Source organism: Chiloscyllium plagiosum, chromosome 25, assembly GCF_004010195.1.
Source record: "Chiloscyllium plagiosum isolate BGI_BamShark_2017 chromosome 25, ASM401019v2, whole genome shotgun sequence".
Classification (NCBI taxonomy): domain Eukaryota; kingdom Metazoa; phylum Chordata; class Chondrichthyes; order Orectolobiformes; family Hemiscylliidae; genus Chiloscyllium; species Chiloscyllium plagiosum.
The window spans coordinates 29,813,928-29,829,090 of record NC_057734.1 but is presented as its reverse complement, the minus strand read 5'-3'; the positions used below and the strand labels follow the sequence as shown (position 1 = coordinate 29,829,090).

General features: G+C 38.5%; 1 protein-coding gene across 1 annotated transcript; it reads left to right on the top strand.

Moving 5' to 3' along the window:
- Positions 1-995: 995 nt before the first annotated feature.
- Positions 996-10,729, top strand: LOC122562706 (bri3 binding protein). Its single transcript, XM_043715808.1, has 3 exons — positions 996-1,516; positions 8,109-8,211; positions 8,985-10,729. The coding sequence occupies exons 1-3, from the start codon at positions 1,316-1,318 to the stop codon at positions 9,395-9,397; spliced, it is 717 nt and encodes a 238-aa protein (XP_043571743.1). The 5' UTR covers positions 996-1,315; the 3' UTR covers positions 9,398-10,729.
- Positions 10,730-15,163: the final 4,434 nt, after the last annotated feature.

Below are 15,163 nucleotides of genomic sequence, written 5' to 3'. Positions count from 1 at the left end.
CATTGTTAATGGGCTCTGCACTTACAAATTTCATCATTTGTGGAGGTTCTCAGAAATTGAACTATTGCACATACAGATGAATGACATTTAGTATATACAAGGCTGAGACTGAAGATATTTAATCAGTAAAGGAATCAATGGTTATGGGAGTAAAACAAGAAAGTGGGGTTGAGAATTATTAGATCAGTTATGATCTAATTGATGGAAAAGACCCGATGACCTGAATGGTCTAGGTTTTCTGCTGCATGTAATGGTCTTACGGTTTAAAAAGAAAAACTAGGGGTTGGATAGCCTTGTCCTCTTTCAAAGTAAGTGCTATGAAAATATGAATGAATTAGCTTGTCACATGTACTCAAATGAGTATGTACATTTAGCCAAGACTCATATTCTAGATTATCACATATAGGTACAGCTCACCATCACTTCTCAAGGACAACTTGGGACGGGCAATAAATGCTCACTCAGCCAGCCCTACTCAAATGCCACAAATGCATAAAAATAAATTATACATTGATTATGATAGTTTCCTCGTGAAAATGACAGCGATCACACAAGCAACTTATCATTATCTCAAGTTTGCCTCGTATTTGGTTTGCGGATTTAGGAAGAAAGGTCTTCCTCTTAAATTGAAAATTGTGGTGCTGGAAAAGTACAGCAGGTCAGGCAGAATCCGAGAAGCAGGAGAATCGATGTTTCGGACAGAAGCCCTTCATCAGGACATTCCTGATGAAGGAATGGTCGATTCTCCTGCGCCTCAGGTGCTGCCTGACCTGCTGTGCTTTTTTCAGTGCCATACTTTTCGACTCTGACCTCCAGTATCTGCAGTCCTCACGTTCTCCTCTTCCTCTTAAATGTTGTGTTAGTCTCCACAGATGGGGAATGACCTGCTGACTTGTTTCCATGAAATTTTTATTTTTTTTAACTTCCTAAACTTCTCTTTTATTTCTAATCAACCTGTTCAGAGATGTTCTTACACACCTCTGGAGCTGGTTGCACTTGAACCCAGGCCTCCTGGTCCAGACATGGTGACACTACCACTGTACCACCACTTGCTATTTTAGACATATTTTCCTCACCAGTCTGTTCAGGGATGGTACTACACGCCTCTGAACAAAGTGCAATTGGAACCTACAGTTCCTGGTTCAAAGGTAGGGACACCTCCACAAGTCTTCTAATTTGTATTTTACATGATGAGGAGCAGTGGCACTATAAGTTGGTGGCCGGAGGAGTTTTCGGGTTACACAGTAGGTTGGTTCCGGGCCGGACGTGTTTGCAGGGTGCACGCGGTGACGGTTGATTTTGGATCTGCTCAGTGATGGCGGCGCTCTGCGGGCGGATGGTGATGGCGATGGCGGCCGTGCTGCTCGCCGCCAGCTTCGTGTCGGTGGACGCGGTGAAATCCCGCCGCCAGGCCGGAAACGAGAAGCAGAATAACTTTTTCAGGCGGGCGGCGAGTGGCGTTTCCCGGAATCTGGCGGCGGTGTTCGGAGAGGAGAATGTGCAGGCGGTGCAGAAGGTATGGAGGCGTGAGGCTGTGAATGAGAGAGAGAGAGAGAGAGAGATTGGGGAGGAGCGTGTGTGTAACTGGAGGGAGGGAGGGAGGTACGAAGTGTGTGAATTAGAAGGGAAGGGAGACCTGTTTGTGAGTATGAGAGAGTGATGAGGGTGGGCGATCTAGACCTAGCATATATAGAAATTTCTCGAAAAACTCAGCCGTTCCGCCAGCATCTGTGGCGAAACAGCAGCTAACATCCGAGTCATAGAGTCATAGAGTCATAGCACGGAAACAGTCCCTTCAGTCCCTAACCCTTCTTCAGAACAGGTTTTCCGGTTGTCAACCTTCTCTTAAGTACAGAAAGATCCAACCCGTTCATCCTTGCTTTTCCCTTACGGGTGTAAGGCACTTTCAATACTTGTCTTTTTTTTGCGCCACCTCTACTATTCCACACTAGATCTCCCACGTGTAGCCTAACCAGTGCTTGATATGAGCATGCCTTCTTTACAATCTGATTTTGCCCCTTGAGATATAACCTGGCAACTTTGTTTTTAACCTGATATATTTGTGCTTCCACACCTGTTTTGAAAGTATTATGTGATTCCCTTATTTCTCTTTTCAAAATACAAATCTTTCTTGTCTTGACATTAATTTGTCATTGTACTCTATTCTGCTTGATTATTAACTTTGTGTATTTTGTTGCAGTCCTCCTTTGTGTTGTCAGTGTCATTTTTACATAGTGTATTTTGACTTAAAATAATCTGAATGACAGTGGCCACTGGATTGACCTTTTTGAGAGGTTCTCTTTCACTTCACACATTCTGCTCATCTAAATACTCTTTACCGTCTACTTTTTTGCTTCTTTTGTAGCAAACTAGCTACCAATCTTTTGATATTTGTCCCCTGAATCTCTGAGCTCCAAAGTTTTACTTCTGACTATCTGCTGGGCAATAAATGCTAACCTAGTCATTGGTGCCCATATCCCATGAATGAGTCAAAACATTTGCTCATCACCCCTACTCTCTCCAACTTGAAAGGTAACATTTAAAAATTGTGGACAAAGGTAGAGGTAATTCCAGTTTGTTACAGTATTATGCCAGATCTGCACCTACTGTAGACAGAATTGTCCTGTGAGAAAGTGAGGATTGCAGATGCTGGAGATCAGAGTTGAGAGTGTGGTACTGGAAAAGTACAGCAGGTCAGGCAACATCCGAGGAGCAGTAGAATCTATGCCAGGAATTGTCCCTACCCCATTTTGGGGAGCACTGAGTTCCCAGGTTGTGTGTTTTGGAGGTAATTGCACTTGAGACCCCATTTTATATTTGCTGTTTTGAGGTGGTGACTTATGATTTGAAGTGAGATGGATTGTTCTCTCAGCATGCCTCAGTGTTAGTCTCACACTTTCAAACTGTTGCTGTAAACAAGTAATTTACTGGAAATGTTCATTGCATGGATTCACTTAATCTGTGGAATACTGATTGTATCACTATTCTTTACAGTGGTGTTTAAGTTGTCTGTGATTGATGCTATAACCGTTTGTGCAAGGATAAGAAATTTCTACCGGTTGGTGGATTTCTGATTTTTAGTTGATTTAATTTCCTCCCCATCCTTAGTCCTTGGCTTCCCAATTATGTGACCCATATAGTAATGTTCTGGCATTCATATTTTAGTTTATACCACTTGTATTAATTGTATTAAATGCTGAAGTGGTGAGGACACTGTGATTTTGTATAAATGTATATGCATTACTTCATTAGTAATAGGTTTTAAACAAAGGGAAAACTAGTTTAATAGTCTTGACCTTAAGACATTGTCATTTCAAGTGGCATAGATGCACCTTACTGACTTTGCTGTATAACATGTGTGTCTCTTTATCATCTTCAGCTGGCTATAGGACAACATTGCATACAGGGCAAGGTGTTTGTTAGTGATCTGCATATTTTCTTTCCACTTGCATTTCATTTCATTTCCCGAGTCAGTCACATACACCTTTTTATAGTTTTATTTTGCTGAATTATCTTTACTTTTGACCACATTTTTTTAATGTAACCCTCTAAGTTGGTGAGAATAGGGCTGATGAGAAAAGTCTCTTTTTGTCATGAAACATTTGGTGTCCATGGCTAGGTCAGCATTTATTGCCCAGAGGACAGTTAAGAGTCAGCCACATTGCTGTGATCTTGGGTCCCATATCGGTCAGGTCGGTAAAGGTGATAGCTCCTTAAAGGGCATTAGTGAACGAAATTTGGTTTCTATAATAATCACTTTTACAATTGTCATTAGACCTTCAATTCCTGAAGTCAAGCAATAATAAGGCTAGTACCTTCATCTTCCCCACTTGTGGAACTTTGAACATTGTGCAGGATAATGTTTGTACTGAGATATATAGATATGAATCTGGTCAGGAGAGCACAGGGTAGTCTGGTTCAGAAGTGGCAAGCTATGGATGATTATTTTAAAAGAATGATGTTCTTTGAGATTTTGTTTTTCCCTGGAGCAATTGTCCAGTTGAAAAAGTGAATTGAATTGTTCAGTTATGAATGCTTCAAGTTTGGTCTGTCCAGAACCCAGCTGAAAGAAATGAATGGAATCACAGCTTGTTTGAGAATGAATATCAAATGAGCATTAAAATAGCACAGGAGCAGTGAAGGAGCTTAAATTGGTGGTAGGAGAGATATAGCTGAATATAGTCAATGTACAAGTGGAAGCTTGCGAATTATGCCATAAAGTGAGAGCATGATGGTGAAGAGAGTGGCAACAGATGGCCTGATGCAATGAAGAAATGAGGAGAGAAGCACTATTACCAATGCAATACCTTGAATGTATAAGTAAGAATATAGGAATTAAGTGGTATTCTTTGGATACCTCATGATCTTATTGAATGATGGAACAACTCTAGACTACATGCTATACTCCCACTCCTTGAGATTTGGAGGAAAATCTGCAAAGCTGCAAGGAATATCGGGATGGCCAATGCTTTAGTAGTCACGATGCCTGGATATAATTTCTAGCTATTGATTTGAGGCATTTCTGTATACTATTGGTAGATAGGGAGTTGTAACTGTAACTTGTTAATGAGCCAACATGGAGTTTTTATCTACTTGGGTGAGCTGTTTGCTGTCTGGCTTTCTACTTTAAGTTTTACGTGTACATTTTTTATTTTAGATTTTGTACTTCCTTTTTCTATTTCACTTCTGATGAACCTTTATTGCACATTACTTGTAACGTTATGTATTAATTTATAAGTTACTTTTCTTTGCCCTCAAATGTCTCGCTCTAAAATTGTGAATCTTTTAACTAAAGATCTATTTGTGATGGAAATGCCCTCAACCCCAATATGTGCAGGTTGAATATAGTAATTAGAGGAACGTCAAATATCTGAAGGACTCTGGTGGGAAGTGTTTTGTTTGGTTAATCGAATGTTGGGTATTCAAGTATTGGATAATGTAGCCAAGCATCGGGACCTTGTGATTTTGCTCGAGTAATCCGAAATTCCGTTAATTGAATGCCAGATAATCGCGGTGCCTCTATATATGGAAAAATACTTTGAGTACAGAAGATGGAGCTAGTTGATACTGATGCATACCATCAATCTTTCTGTGCCTTTAGTGTTTACTTGTCTGCTGTTCCTTCAGTGTTTTGTGTTTTGCTGCTTTGTTCTTCTGGAAAGATTTTTTTTTAATTAAAATGAACTGCTTTTAATTTGAGTTGGTTAATTGCATATTGCTGAAGTATTTGTAATTATTAAAAAGAACGAGGCTGTGCTGTAGTTCCTAGTTGGGGAGCTCCCTTTTTAAAAGAACTTCAATTCTGTTTTCATATTTCTATGAAGGGCTTTACACTTGATGGATTTCAAGTAAGTATGAGTGTAGTTGAAGAACAGCTGCAAACAGAACCCAGCATATAAAGTGAGAATATTATTGACTGTGTGCCTGTATAAATAGTAGTGTGGTCTATTGACTGTTACATCAGTTCACCTTTGCATGTACCATATCTAGACTTGGGCTGATAAATGGCAAATAACATTTGCATTATGGGTGCTAGGCGGTTGTCAACTTTAGCAAGAGCATAGCTATCTTTCCCTAATGTTTGGCGGTATACCATTGCAGAGTGCCACACCTTCCTCTTCCTCAAAGTAGGTCGCTGTTGACTGCAAAGTCAAGTAGGCCAACCATACACATTGTATGACTGAAAGCTAGAAAAGGCTGCATATTCTATAATGAGAGATTAATTTCCTGACTTTAATCTGCCTCTGCTTCCTACCAGATACATGTAGGATTAGTATTCTCCACTACCTAGATGGATCTAACAATGTGTTGAAGTTCAAAAGTGTTCTGGGTAAGGTAGTCTGGCACATCCTTGGCCATTGGTGTATTAAGACTACAGTGTCTAATATTTACAGATTGCTGTAGCGAGCTGCTAGGTTGTATTAGGTGACACTTTGCATATCAGTGACTTGTGCCATCTAAAGAACAGAGGCAGCAAGTACTGGGAACCCAACAAAATCCAAATTATATGTTTTCCTGAATGGATTCATTTCTGTTTTCTTCATTGCTGGGTTGAACTCATGAAATTTGTTAATGATCAGCATTGTAAGAATGTCGTCTTGCACTTCTGTAGACTATGTGAAGGCTCCCCAATACTTTCCAAGACAGTCATTAAGAACAGGTCGTAAACACTAGCTTGTGTCCCTGTGCAACTCCTTCCACTACACTTGATGAAGGAGCAGCACTTTGAAAGATTGTGATTTTTAAATAAATCTGTTGGACTATAAACTGGTGTCATGTAACTTTTGATATTGACTTTTGTAGTATGGAAGTCTGTTAAAAGTTATTCTGATGATCTTGAATGTCATGGATTAAAATAAAAATATGCTGGCAGTTTGATAAATCTGTGCTGTGTTGCATTATTAACACCGGGTTTGCTTACCCTTGTTTTCATAGTGATGCTTGTTTTACTTCTTTGTGAAAAGCATCCTCTAGTGGTAATAATTTGCATAGATACAATATAAACCTGAATCTAATGCTCTGCATAACAAATGCACCGTTCATGGCTTAAATTTTCATTTCTGCTAAACTTTGAAAATCTATTAAATGAAAAATAAAAACTTAACATTTTTAAGGTTGGTTTGTTTGTTTGTTATTCTGAGTGTCTAACCCTTGGTCCCTGGGAGATGTCATTAGAGTAGGTGAAATGACAGGAGGAGGACTGAGAAGCCCTTTTAAATGCAGTTTAGAAGTGTGACAATGGAAAAATTAGACTTGGAGCAAAATATGACAGCGATGCTCCAAGCATCAGGACCTGATAATGCTGGTCTTCCACTCATTTTATAGGAATTTAGATCAGCATCCAATGTGTCATAATTTGCAAGACAATAAACCAAGTGTAGGAAATTGAGACTGTATTGGACAAGTGGTTTATGCATATACATGATAGGCTGCGGAGCCTCTCATGATTTTTATTTGGTTATTAGATATTGACATTCGAATGAAGGTGTGAAAGTCTTTTTCAATCTGAGCCTTTTGAATTCTCTATTCTAAAAGGCTGTGAATCAACAGTTATTGAATATTGAAGACCTATATAGATTGAAGGATGTGGGAATCAAGCAGGAAAGTGGGATTTGTTAAAGTTTGAATCCCAAAGTTAGTCTTAATAATTAAACTGATCTAACTAGTACAGAATATGGTGTCTTAAACAATTTTATTACTATACTTAGGTACTTGTGACATCTGTCTATTGAAGGCCAAGCACAAGGTCTCATGAGATATGATATTAGTCGGTGATAGCGCTCTCATTTCTAACTGTTTTTCAAGCTTCCTTCTATATTATGGTTTAGGTTGAAGATCAACTATGGTCCAATTGGAAACTGGCTTGTGCCTCCGTTGATGCTTTATTTTTCCTAATCATTCAGAAGTTGTGGGCGCCATTGGCTGAAACATCATTTATTGCCCACCCTATTTAGTCTTGGAAGTATTGGTTGGATGTGTCTTGAGCCACTGCAATTGATCTGGTTTGGATTCATTTCTCTGTTTTCTTCATTGCTGGGTTGAACTCATGAAATTTGTTAATGATCAGCATTGTAAGAATGTCGTCTTGGACTTCTGTAGACTATGTGAAGGCTCCCCAATATTTTAGCAAGACAGTATGGAGAGGTAGTTCCAGGATTTTGAACCAGTGACTGTGAAGGAACAGCAATAGATCTAAGTTAGGATGGTGTGAGCTTGAAAGGGAACTTGCAGGTAGTGGTGCTTCTGTGTATCTGCTGTAATTTCCATTCTTAGCAATAGAAGTTGCCTTGATAAGTTGCTGCAGGTGTCTTGTGGATTGTAGCTGCTGCTTTCACTGTCAGAGTGAATGTTCAAGTTGTTAGATGTGGTGCCAATTAAACAACATGATTTGTGCTTGATGGTGTTGGGCTTCTTGTGTTGTTAGGGCTGTCCTCCCATCTGGTTAATTGGGACACACTCCTGATTTGTGCCCTGAATGTAATGGACAGAGTTTGAGGAATCAGGAGAGTTTTTTTGTTGCAGAATTTCAGTGCTCTGACCAGCTCTTGTAGCTACCATAATTTATATACTGATTAAAATGCATGGTTTAATGAGAAATATTCTTTTAGTTCTTTTCCAGGATTACTGAACAGTTTGTGTTTGGGATGGATGTGCTGTTGCAAACCATCTGGAAAATATGGATGGATCTTCTGGATATTTTTGGAATTGATGGTAAGACTATTTTTATATGTCACCGATTTTTAAGGAGAAAATTGAAGTCGAGGAAGTTCTTGGTCTTTATGCTTTTCACGACTTGCTTCACTTGTCACAAATAAGAGTGAGAAGCTATTCTGTAGCCACTAAATGAGTGCTAGAAGAAGACCTACACATCCCCTGAGATTTTGTTTTCATTTTAAGGAGAACTATATAGTTTTATACCTTACTTTCTATAAACTTTGAACATTAGTCATAAGGCATTTTTAAGTACTTCAAGAGTAGCTTTGGCAGTAGAGTCTAAAAGACTTGGCCACTGAGCTTGCATTGCATAGTGGGTTGCCTGAGCGGGAAGGTGGGTTTTGCAGATCTGTTTCACTCCCAGCTTTTGCGTTTCATTAGAAAATACAAGCAATCGTTGATCTTGAACTTGACAGTAACTTACAGCTGCTCAGCAATTTTAAATCATCAAATTATTGTTCCAACAGCCTTGTGCAACTGATGAACTGACACAGCTTTTAATTATAATTGTGCTGCAGACCATATGACATTGTGGAGCAGACTACATCCCCATTGTTGTCTGGGATGATCTCTAACATTTGTATCTTATCCAATCATACAACCCTGTTGTATATCTACTTTTGCAGTTGAAATACATTGTGTAGGAGCAAATGTAGAGCTTGGAAAGGTGAATAGTTCATTGTTTCATTTCTGTAAAGAATCTATAGTGACCAGCTAAAGTTTATTATCGCAAACAAAATTTTAAATCTCCTCCTTTTTCTTTCTTGCAGGATCAAATGTGAGCCAGTATTTGAATCCAACAACAGCTGTAACTCACCCAACTCAAGTTCTCCTGTTAGTTGTTGCTGTGCTTGTAGCTTATTGGTTTTTGTCAATGTTTATAGGGCTTATATTTTATACATTACGCATAACATGTGGTGGCTGCTTCTGGATTGCACGAATTGTCTTTTTTGCCCTTGCTTGCCTCTACATTCTGCAGAAATCTGAAGGTGATCCTGAAGGTGCCGTGCTCCCACTTTGTTTTGTAGTTTTGACCTACATTATGACTGGTCCAGTCGGCTTTTATTGGAGGAGAAATACTAGTCATGTTGAGGAAAAACTAGAACATCTTGATGGTCAAATCAGGCTTATGAACATTCGTCTCAATAGAGTATTGGAAAAACTTGATCAAAACGCTGGTTAGTGTGAGAAGGAATGCTGTTGCATATCACCAGCACTGTTTAATGGATAGTGAATCACTGTCTCACGTGTGAATAACCCATGTTTAAGGATTTATATTCGTTAGTTTTTTTTTTTGCAATCATTTAACCATGTTTTTATTTTTATACTTAACTGGTTTATATTCATCAGTCACATGGGAATATTTTTAAAATTCTTAATTTCCTTTTCTTTGTCTTAAGTGAATAATCAATTTATCTTTAGTGCAAACAAAATTAAATTTGCTACCAAAAATACCAAACAAAGGACCCTTTTTTTCCCTCAAATTCTGTCTTGCTAGAGGAACAAGGTGGAAGAATACATTTGTGCACTATTGTGATTTATTGTGTTAGTGCATTGAGTGTGAAGGATAGTTGTAATTTTTTTTACTGTTTAGTATAGTTTGTGAAACAACTGAGTAAGTTTTTGAAGTCAAAAATCTGTATAATCTTTTCATCCATTTCCCCTCTGTCCCTTTCAGTGCTGCTACATTATTTGACTCTAACTTACATAAGTAAGAATCTGTTTGAGTAGATGTTCTCTATGTAATGTGCTGTAGTGAATGAAAAATAACCATATCTATTGTGCATCTCACCTAGTGTTTCCCCTTTTGGTTCTGTGAATGCATCCCATGTGAACAGAATTACTGTATGGAAAGTGTATATTTTTCAAACTGCAGATTTTGCCAATGGATTTCTATATTCTGGATATTTAAGGTGGCATGTTTGTAAATGTGGTGAAAAAGTCTACCGGGTTATCTGTATATATTTCAATTATGGCATGTGATATTGAGGCAAATGAATAAGAAATTCTCCCAACTAAATGTGAAAATATACTAAGGTTTATTTATTAATCATAAAGACTTTCAGCCCCACCTTTGGTTTCCACAACAGCTCAGCTGAAATAGTAGGGAACCCCCAATCTGTAAAGTTGGTCTCACAAAGTTGTATTTACTCCTCTTTTTGAGAAGTGGTCTTTTAAATTCCACAAGGTAGATTTTTAGTATGACAATATTAGACCTGAATGGCATTAAGTGAGACAGTAATGTCATTCCCATTGAATGACTAGGTGTGTGTTTTGGAGCTGGTGGATTTAATTCAATCAATTTTGTGATGAAAGCTCCTGAATGTCTTTGCCCTGATTGTGTAAAGAAAACCTTGGAAAGAAGGATTTTTAACTGATGAAATTGCTGCAATTTACAATGAAGCTGTTTGGAACTAACACTATCAGTAAAGTACCAAGAAATTCAAAGTTTGTGAGAAGATTTGTAGCTCGGGTGCTTGTTGTTGTGGTTCTGTTCGCCGAGCTGGGAATTTGTGTTGCAGACGTTTCGTCCCCTGTCTCGGTGACATCCTCAGTGCTTGGGAGCCTCCTGTGAAGCGCTTCTGTGATCTTTCCTCCGGCATTTGTAGTGGTTTGAATCTGTCACTTCTGGTTGCCAACAGAAGTGCTTCACAGGAGGTTCCCAAGCTCTGAGGATGTCACCAAGACAGGGGATGAAACGTCTGCAACACAAATTCCCAGCTCGGTGAACAGAACCGTACCAAGAAATTGCATTAATTTACTTGATTCCAGATAATGTGCCTTTTGGGAGTAAATGATGGTTATATGTAAAGATCTTTCGAAATGATTAAAAGGAAACTAAAGGCTGACAATATTTGTTCGCTCAGAAAATATTGATTTCTCTACCCGTAGAAAGAAAGTAGAATGAGAATTCTTGTGAATAATGACATGCAGAATAAAAAACAATCTATTTATTAGACTATACTGTATATTGTTATGATTTAAATTGCATCAGTAACTATACTTGAGCTTGTTTTGACAAAATTTACCTAGCAAGATGGATTGCAATAATTACAAACTTAAGATTATTTAATGTATATGGGTTTCTGCTGACTTCAGAACATTTGATTCTACATATATCACAAAATTGATCATGACAGCTGTAAGAAGTAGAATGATTTGACATGCCTTTTAAATTTCACACTTTTTTTTTAATAAAAGCAGTTCAAATATCTTCAGAGTCACGTTTTAAATTTGGGTGTTTGTTAAATTTGCTGTATTTAAATCTCACTTGATGTATTTTGGATTGTGTTCAACCTCCCAGGTGTCATTTTTAACAAAAATGGATAATAGAATCTGTTAAGCACAATGTTACTGTATGTTAATAAAGATTTAAAAAAAACAGTTGGGGTGTTTTTAAAATTATTTTGGATCTTTTTGAGCTTGACCTTTGACCATCAAGCTGTTGTTTCCAGGACTGTTACTGACTGTTACTGGAGATCTCCCTCCTGAAGCTCCTATCTCATTGTACACAACTGCGCACAGCCCTATCTTCTCAAAATTTATAAACAGAACTGCTTAGGCAGTCTCCTAATTCTAGCCATTCATGCCACACTGAACGTATTACTTGCTATCTTGATTTTTTTTTCTTCCTGTATCCAGTCTCTCCACTTAACATTTGTGATTTTTCTGATACATTCAGTTCTGCTATGACTTGTTTCTTCAATGAGAATTGGCTTTAACACAATTTAAGAATTTAGACTGTGACTTGGAGAATGCAAACTTTCCTTACCTGTATTGGCTATAACTCTATTCTGGCCCCAATAGTTTAAATGGTGTGACTATTGCGCGATTGCATGAGAATGGAAGTGTTATATCAGAACTGCCTGTACTGTTTGGTTCCACAATTTACAGCTTCTTAGCTTTAGCTGCTTCCTTATCCATGGATATGCAATCCTTCTACGTGTTCGTGCCTCATCATGATGGTCTGAAGCCCCTCTATTTGCACCTTTTTGAAAGGAGGTCGGAACAATTCTCATTTGCCATTGCTTTGCATCTGATGAAGTCCAAGTCAAAGTTATGATGATGAGTACGTGCAGTGGTCCCAGTTCCGCTTGTCTTTGTAGATTATGTGGAGCTTTTCTCTAATGCATTGAGTTTCCAGCACATCTGGAATGAGAAAAGTTATTCATTTCACTTCTAGGTTGCATCTCTGACTCTTCCTTTCCTTGATTTCTTTGTTTCCATTTCTGGGGATAGGCTGTTCTCGAATACAGGTATTCATTACAAACCCACTAACTGCCATAGTTAGTTTAACAACATATTTCCCCTCAATACTTCCTGCAATCTGTTCTGATGATGTTGCCTTCCACAGAGGTGCTTCTGACACATTTTTATTTTCTTCAGCATTGGATTTCCACCCAATATTAACAGGGTATTATCTGAGCTGTTTCTTTTACTCACTTTTATCTTCACCACTTCCCCTCCCTACCTGAACAACAATAGCGTTCACGTTGTCCTCACTTTCAATCCCACCAGTCTCTGCATTCAAAAGATCAACCTCCACCATTTCCACTACCTGAAGCAAGATGCCATCATCTAACTACATCTAGCCTTTCCCTTCATTTTGCAGGGATCATTCCTGTGCAACACATGGATCCATTCATCCATTACTCCTAACAGTTTCTTCCCTCCAAATGGTACCTTCCCATGGCAGAAGATGTAATTGCCCTTTTCCTGTCCACACACACAGACATGCACACATGTCCTTCCAGGTGAAGCAGTGGTTTACTTTCGATTTAGTCTGTTATGTTTATGACTCAAATGGGATTTACCCTACACTTGAGACCAAGTACAGACTGGTTGACTGTGGACTCATTGCTTAGGAATGACCCCAAACTTTCAGTTTCTTACCATTTTGTTGTCATTTTCCCTTGCAACCAATGCCATAGCTTCAGGGGTCATTAGGTTTGATTTATTTTTTCCTCCAGTCCATTCTGTGTGGGTGAGTATGTTGCTGAGCAAGCTCAAATAATGACATTTCTGAAGAGTTCGGGTTACCCTGCTTCCTTTTGCATGTGAAATCCAACTGCTTCTGATTCACTCCATTTAGAATTTTTCTTTATAACATTAAGCTCTCATCCATGTGACTTTCTCCATCTCTTTTGTCATATATTTGGTTTAGGTCTCTATTCAGATCTTAATAGTTGCAGTGACTATTTAATGGACACAGTTCCTTTGGAACATAACTAGTAACGTTCCAATATAGTACACACAATGTACATTGTCACTAAATTTTCCTTTACCACTTAATCATCTCACACAAATGTGTCTTTATTGCATACAGACATTTTATTCTCAGACAGCAATGTAACTAAAAATGCAGTTGTTTGTTTATCAGTCTCTACTTTCCAGAAGTCCATATAAACTGCATATGTTCTGCTAATTGCTATTTACTTCCCATAATGATCTACAAGTCCATAATTGGTTAATCTCTGTTTCCCTCTCGTGTGTGTCTCCTCCTCTTTCTTAAATAATGGATGTCTGCCAATGCAAATAAATAAACAAACAATGTTTTAATTATATCGTGCTTTGGTCCAATTACAGCCCATTCAAGACCCATTTACTTGCACAAAGTTACAATGCTGCAAGCGAACAACCCAGCATGATGGTGACTGAGAGTGTTATTAACTCTCATGCCATAATATGGTGATGATAACATGATCATATTAAAGACATATCTCATGTCTGGTGTGAAATCGCAGTATGTCCAATGAGCATTTTTGAGGTCTAGTTGCTGTTGTAATGTGGGAAACATTGTATCCATGTTATAAATGTTTGTACATAGCAATGTGATCAGGCTAGATTATCTGTTTTTATGATGTTGATTGGTGTCTTGACCAATACTTCATTTCAATGATAACTCCTGTGCTCCTCAAGATACAGCCATGGATCTTTTGCATGCACTTGAAAGAGGCGCAGGGCTTTGGTTTCACATCTCAACTGAAATACATCACTTCCATTGGAGTAGATTATCTCAGCAACTGATTTCTGTAATCGGTCCTGAAGTTGGTCTCTACCTAGAGGTCTTTGACACAAAGGCATAGGTGAAATTCACTAAGCACAGACCATCTAAGTCATTGCAATATGACAAATGTTATCAGGAATGAAAAGAATTAAGATTAGCTATTTCTCAGAAAACAGCAGATGGAAACCAGTTTATCATTCTCTGATTACCCCAGCCTGTTTTTGCTGTCCTGTTACACATCGTGACCACCAAAATTATTCAGCAAAGGTAAATCACAGAGGCTGTAAGGGCAAAATGATTCACCAAATTTACTTTGATCTGTTTAAAAGCTGAAGTATCCTGGAGTTAGCAACTTTAATTGTGGCATGGTGGCTCAGTGGTTAGCACTGCTGCCTCTCAGTGGCAGGTACCCGAGTTCAATTCCAGTGTCTGGCAACTGTCTGTGTGGATTTCCTCCGAGTGCTCTGGTTTCCTCCCACAGTCCAAAGATGTGCAGGTTAGGTGAATTGCCCATAGTGTGTAGGTTAAGTGCATTAGTCAGGGGATATGCAGAGTAATAGGGTAGGGTAATGGGTCTGGTGGGGTACTCTTCGGAGGGTCAGTATGGACTTGTTGGGCTGAAGGGCCTGTTTCCACATTGGAGGAATTCTAATTACTCCACTATTTCTAATTATAGGAGAAATTCATACCTCATCCTTCACTTATGATTTAATAACACCACCCTTTTTAATTCTCCCCAGTGCGCTTTGAACTGTCTCATTAGTTTTTAATCCAACCCTAGACAATCATGCTACAATTGAGATGAGGTGCGCATGATGTAAAACTCAAGGTGTTAACTGGATTTTGCAGTTATCTACCATAAATAACTCTTAATATCCACATTTTTAAAAAAAATTGTTGGTGCAAGGCAACATGTTGACCACCAAACCATATAAATGGTAC